This window comes from Lampetra fluviatilis, chromosome 63 (assembly GCF_964198595.1).
Source record: "Lampetra fluviatilis chromosome 63, kcLamFluv1.1, whole genome shotgun sequence".
Classification (NCBI taxonomy): domain Eukaryota; kingdom Metazoa; phylum Chordata; class Hyperoartia; order Petromyzontiformes; family Petromyzontidae; genus Lampetra; species Lampetra fluviatilis.
In genome coordinates, this window is record NC_136337.1 from 3328971 (window position 1) to 3335316 (window position 6346).

A 6346-nucleotide genomic window follows, 5' to 3' on the forward strand; every position below is an offset into this window, starting at 1 on the left:
CGTTCGCATTGCAGTTCACACACACGCACACACGCACCGCAGTATTAACCCGGGCAGCCCGCCAGATTCGAACCGCGAGCATCCGCGTCACCGCCCCGCCGAGACAGTGTCGCGCAGCAAGCCCGGGCGCGTGCTTCAACTACCCAACCGTCGACGCCAAGTGTGTAATTAATCCTCAAATTTAAATCGAAGCAAATGACGCTTGCCGTGGTTTTATGAGCGCAGGTTACGTATTGCGAGTGGCTCTGAGCCGAAGGTAAAGCTGCTTGCCGTGGCTCGGCTTCCGAGCAGGTCGCGAGAAGCTCGGGGTTTGTTTGATGTTCGTGACTAAAGAAGCCCTTGGAGGAGGCGCGAGGGAGATCGTCACGCACTGCTCAGAAAAAAAAGACGGAACGACCCTGTTGTCCGTGTCGTTTTTCGAACTCCAGTTTCACAGAGTTCACGTATTAGGCTCGCCGGTGTCTGTACGTCTTGTCTGTAACGTGTGGGGGGGGGGGGGGGGTCACGATGACACCCCGATGCACACGCAAACCAGAGCGTAACAGCTGTGTCGCTGTTCGGGTCTCGCGCTGTCGAAAGGCAGGCTGTTCTATAAAACTTGGGCAAAGAGGAATATTTGCAAATACGACCGCACGAGTTTTGTCCTAATCGCTCTTCCCCCCCCCCCCCTCCTCCCCGCAGGCATACGCGTGGTCCTTGGAGCGGATCCGCGGCCTGGCGAGGCTTCACTCTCTCCGTGACGCCGCCGCCACCGGCACCGCCACCGCCGCGGAGAAGCACGTCGCAGCGGAGGCGGTGGTGAGGCGCTTGGAGGCGCTCTCCCGGCGCAGCCCCGACATCCCGGCGGCCGAGTTTGCCGAGATGGAGGAGGTGGCGCGGGGGTTGGCGCGCGACGCCGGCCACTCCGGCGCCCTGCGCCAGCTGCAGTTTGCCCGGGGCAAGTGTCGCGAGGCCGGCCAGGCCTTCTCGCGCAAGCTGGAGGCGGCGCTCCGGACGGCCGCCGCGGGGGGCCACCGCCCGCGCGGCCGCGGGGACAGCGTCGCGTCGCCGGCGGAGGGTCGGGAGGCCGACGCGTTCGGCGGGGATGCGTCGGACGGGTCGCCGGAGAGCTCGCGCGCGGACCAGCCCGTGGGGGCGCGCCGTGACTCCCGCCGGCAAGAACGCGAATCGCTGGAGAGTTTGGTCTTCAAGGGGATGGACTACTGGACGTCGGACCGCATGGTGGGCGACCCCGCGGGGGATGATGCGGCAGACCCCGAGGCTGCGGACACGCCGAGCCCCGCGCCCAAGAGCGAATCCCGGCAGCGATGCTACAGCGTCAACGACATGCGCGTCGACGAGCGGTCCGAGTTCGGGGGGCCGGCCGCGGAACGGCCGTCGCCGCCGCCCCTCGCCGGCCACAGGGAGGGGCGGCTGCTGAGCGCGCCCGTGGGTGGGCTCGACCCTCGGGACGGCTCGGGCGACGCGCGCCCCGCCAGGAAGGCCGGCAGGGAAGCTCGCTCCGGCTTCGCCCTGGAGCACGCGCACTCGTTCCTCGCCAACTGCAAGGCGGTGCTGCTGCGCGACAAGCGCAGGCCCTTGCGGGCGGCGGAGGACCGCGCCGACGGGCAGCCGCCCGCCGCCGCCGCCGATTGGCGCAGGAGCATGAGCGCCCTCGAGTCGATCGACGGGGACGCGGTCGCCCGTGGCGACGGTGCGGCGCGCTCACCGCAGCGGAGTCCCGCCAGGTCGCCCTCAGCCCGCGGCGGCGGCTCGCGAGCGCAGCAGCAGCAGCAGCAGCAGGCGCAGCTGCAGCAGCAGCAGGCGCAGCAGCAGCTGCAGCAGCAGCAGCAGCTGCAGCAGCAGCAGCAGGGCGGCGCTCGACCGCCCCTGCGGAGGCTCGTCAAGGTGCACAGCATGGACGCCGGCATCGGGCGCAGCATGGAGGCGCTGGGCGGCAGCGCCGCCACCGCCGGCGGCCTGTACCACCGCGAGCCCGTGCTGCGGCGCGGCAACACGGGGGTCTACATCCGAGGGCTCGAGGTGGGCAGCACGGTGGCCGTGGAGACCGGCTTCCTGCCGCGGTCGGCATCGCACAGCGCCCTGCACTCGAGCGTGAGTAGCGGTCGTGACGTCGTGGTCGTCGTTGTTGTCGTTGTTGTTGTCGCTGGGCTTCCAACGGTTCCCCTTGGTGGGATCCTGTTGTGAGAAGCCACGTGGGGACAGCGTTGACCCCCCGCGGATGACCGGACACACCTCGCCCACCCTCGCTCCGCCGATGCGATGATTAGAAATCGCCCTTGTCACATAATCGATGTCATTTTGTTTCGTTAGAACTGCATTTTGTGTTCAGTTTGTCCCCACCCCCGAACCTCCGACTAGCACGGTTGGCTACGAATGGCACGAAAGAAGTTAAAGATACATTTCTTTTCTTTCCCGCTTGTCTTTCGCTCCCAACAGCAGCAACAACAACACCAGCAGCAGCAGGCAGGAAGTCAGCAGCCGTCGCCCACGCACCGCCGGCCTGCGCTCCTTCGCTCGGGCAGCCTGCCCGTGGCGCCCGTGCAGCGCCGCTTCTCCGAGACGGAGAGCCACAGCCGCGGGAGGTGAGTGGGGCGACGCTCTCGCTCGGGCAGCGAGTGAGCGCTTGTGCGCGTATGTGTGCCACAGTCGGCACCGTGCGAGAGTGGGGGGGGGGGGAGCTGCCAGTTATCTCGGTCGATCGACCCTGTAAAGCCTTGGCGATGACCTGTATCAGCGGTGTCAAGATCGACCTCTGTGGAGGCTCGTGAAGGACACTACTGGATAGTTGGAGGCAGTCGCCCTCCAACTAGCGACACTCACAAAAACTTGTGGATTGCCGGGTGGCTTAAAACACGCTAACAGCACTTACCCCAACCGCCTGTGTAGGTTACATAGCGGACCTTTTGTGGACAGGGAGTGGTGAAGCAATGGTTTGCAGATTGCCATATGAACCCGTCGACCTGAGTTTGATTCCCATAGCCCTAGCCGGGAATCAAACCCACGAAATCAGATTAATTGTCCGATGTTCAGGTGATATCCTGGTGCAGTGGGTTAATATCTGCACTGGTGAGACAAAAGAAGGGTTGGCTGCTGGTCACACGACCCGCACATGCACCTTGCCGGCCTTTATCGGTGCTTGCTAACAGCACTTGCACCAACGGCCTGTTCAGGGCAATACAGGGGATCATTGGCACAGTGCATCTGCCAGTCGTCTCATTCAACCTATGGCAGCTGGGCCGGTCTCGAGACCTCCTGTTTGCGAACCTTCCAACAGTTTCCGTGGCCTCAAGGTGCGCCTAGCCCGGCATAGGATCCACGGCGTCGTCACCGCCACTCGGCGGCGAACGGCGATTGTTGTCGAGTGTGTTCTTGAGTCGCTGGGCGTGAAGAGCGGATTCGTGAGTGAGCGTGCTATCGTCACTTGCGGTGTGGTGGTTGAACATCCTTAAGTGAACCCGTGGCACCTGGGGCAGAGGTCGCAAACGGGTTTTGATTCCTTACCTGTACCCGTACCCGGCCGCACCAGGGTCGCAAACGGGTACCCGTACCCTACCCGATACCCGGCTTACCCGTACCCTACCCGTACCCGGCCGGGTATCGGGTAGGGTACGGGTACCCGATTGCGACCTCTGGGATGAAGCCATGTTGCAGGCGCGGGTGGGTTGATTCTAGGAACTTGAATTGTGAGAAGAGACAAGACGTTGGGAAATGAGTGACAAACGGTTACTCACCAGTGACTCACGGCCTACCCGTACCCGGCCGCACCAGGGTCGCAAACGGCTACCCGTACCCGGCCGGGTACGGGTAGCCGGGTATCGGGTAGGGTACGGGTATCGGGTACCCGATTGCGACCTCTGACCTGGGATCTGTCCCATGATGACTTGCCAGCGCAGCAGGGTCGCCCGTTTCCCCCCGCGCAACTCGCGTTCGGTCCGTCTCACTCGCGCTTTTCTCGCCGCCGCCGCCGCAGCAAGCTCCGTCACGTGGTGGCGGAGATGATCGACACGGAGCGCGAGTATGTGCGGGCGCTGGCCTTCGTGGTGGAGCACTACGTGCCGGAGCTCGACGGGCCGGGCGCCACGACGCCGCCCCCGCCGGCGGAGCTGCGCGGCCGACAGAACGCGCTGTTCGGGAACCTGCGCGGAATCCTCCGCTTCCACGAGGGCTACTTCCAGCGCGAGCTGGAGCAGTGCGCCGTGCACCCGCTACGCGTGAGCCACTGCTTCCTGCGACACGTGAGTGACGGGCGCGCGCGGTTTGAATGCAGGCGGCGCGAATTATTTTTCTCTTTGCGGCTGAAAGCTCCGTTGTTATCGGGCAATTCGCCATCCGGCAATGCTCTATTGACCGCCGTCGGTCAGAGACGGCAATTCGAATGTTCACTTTGAATTGTGGATGTTGTGGGTTTACTCTCCGACACGCCGGGTGTGCTGAACGAGTAACGAATTGGCACGTTTTATTTACGTGGCAAATCTTACTAATTGGCTGTGACGAGTGGTGGTGGTGGTGATGGTGGGTTTAACGACAGATTTATATTCACGCAAACTAACTCAAAAACCTCTACTGTGGAGAGCTTTTGCTCTATACATGTATATTTTTAAAGGGCAGTCTCATCTCAGCATATTTCAAAGGGGTAAACCCCCCCTCCTAGTGGCAGTTGGTCCCATCAATGGCTCAGCAACTACCTACGAACATTGCCCAGAGACTTACATTTGCTCACGGATCACGGCGCTCCACGATGATGATATGACACGCACCCGGGAGGCGGCCTGGCTGCTGAACTCTGGATCAGAGCGGCCTCACGGATGGCTTAGCCGCTACTGCGGCTCGTTTATCCGGGCAAGCCTCGGCAAGGCTGTTTCTTGCACACCGATTGGCTCTGTGCGGGGCTGTCCTGGGCTGGATGTGGTGGCAAGGACGATGGGTGGGCAGGGGCGGTGGGCACGGGTGGAGCGGGAGGGGGGGAAGCAAGCCTCCCTTTTATTCGTGCAACTTTTTATCAGGCTGTGTTTCGACGTTTTTGGGCCTCAAGGCTGAGAAACGCCACACCTGGCGGAGCCCACACCTGGGCAGTGGGGAATAGATTCGTTGATTATTCCAGTGGCGACCACAAGCGGAGACAGTTTTAAATGTCAGGACGCCGTTGTATAATTCATGAGCGGGGGGGGGGGGGGGGGGCCCTTCTGTTGTGCACGCGAAACGGGAAAAGGCAGATTTTTCAATTAGATGACACTGGTCAACACACTTTTTCTGGCATAAGGTATTCCAACGGTTTTAAGGTAATTTTGGGGTGCTGATTCCAAATCTGGCATCAGTTTTTGTCTATCACATCAGGTATCAAATATTTCATTTTCAATAAAAACTGCAGAAGAAAAATATTAAATAAATGTGGATATCTACGTAAAATTATATGATAAACACACTATCCTAAAAATACAGCACCATATTTTAACACTAAAGCAGTCACTGACTCGCAACAACTTGCGATCATAAGTGACAGAGTTAATTTCGGGTAAAATCAATGAAAATGGGGTATGCCGATAGCATAAAAAATTAACCCGTAAAAACAAAGTTTTTCACTATAAATCCTTTATATGCGTGGCGGCTAGAGTCCTCTCGTCCTCTGGCTTGAGATGGCTGCCACCTATGGGTCAGATGATTGCCTGCCACCATTAAGCAATTGGTAATTAAATAGAATTTATTTTTTCCTAAAAAGTGTAACATTTTGGATAAACATTTTCACGAAAATGAATTGTCACGCACAACAAGTCTGTGTGCAGAATGTCAGCTCGATTGGATCACGGGAAGTGGGTAAAAAAAACGACCGAAAGATTTGCACGGTCGTAAGCGCGCAAGCAAGCAAGCAAGTGAACTTAATATAAAGCATTTAAAAATGAGATGTGATAGAGCAAATCTGAGATCAAATTTGGAATCGGCACCCTGAAATTAGTCTAAAACAGCTGCAAAAGTCCAGGCCAGAAAAAAATGCTTTTTTTTTGTTGACCAGTGTTAAGCGATCGCAATCACTCGCTACGTTTGGCGTTTGTTGGCCCTGTCGTTCTTGCGGCACGGGGGGCGACGGGCACGAAGGCACGCACCGGTGTGTGCGTTGCATTGAGGGGATGTTGTTGTGCGCGATCTAAATTGAGTAGTTTGTGGTGCCGTTTTGTTTAAATGTGGCAACGGGCATTGGTTTCCTCCCGCGTGTACGGAACGCTCTTTAAACGGGGCTGGCCAAACATCCCCAATATAGTAGTAGGTTTTTACCCTTTTAAACTGATACAAAACTGACACCTTTATACAAGGCATCATGCTTGCAATAACCACAACACAAGCAGTCAAA

At 58.8% G+C, this 6346-nt stretch overlaps 1 protein-coding gene across 1 annotated transcript in view; it reads left to right on the forward strand.

Annotated features, from left to right (window-relative positions):
- Positions 1 to 6346, forward strand: part of LOC144951648 (uncharacterized) — a 106788-nt gene that overhangs the window by 91143 nt on the left and 9299 nt on the right. The window contains exons 16-18 of the mRNA XM_078881940.1: positions 682 to 2094; positions 2440 to 2585; positions 3974 to 4238. Coding sequence (XP_078738066.1) covers positions 682 to 2094; positions 2440 to 2585; positions 3974 to 4238 — 1824 coding nt within the window. The remainder of the gene's footprint in view (positions 1 to 681; positions 2095 to 2439; positions 2586 to 3973; positions 4239 to 6346) is intronic.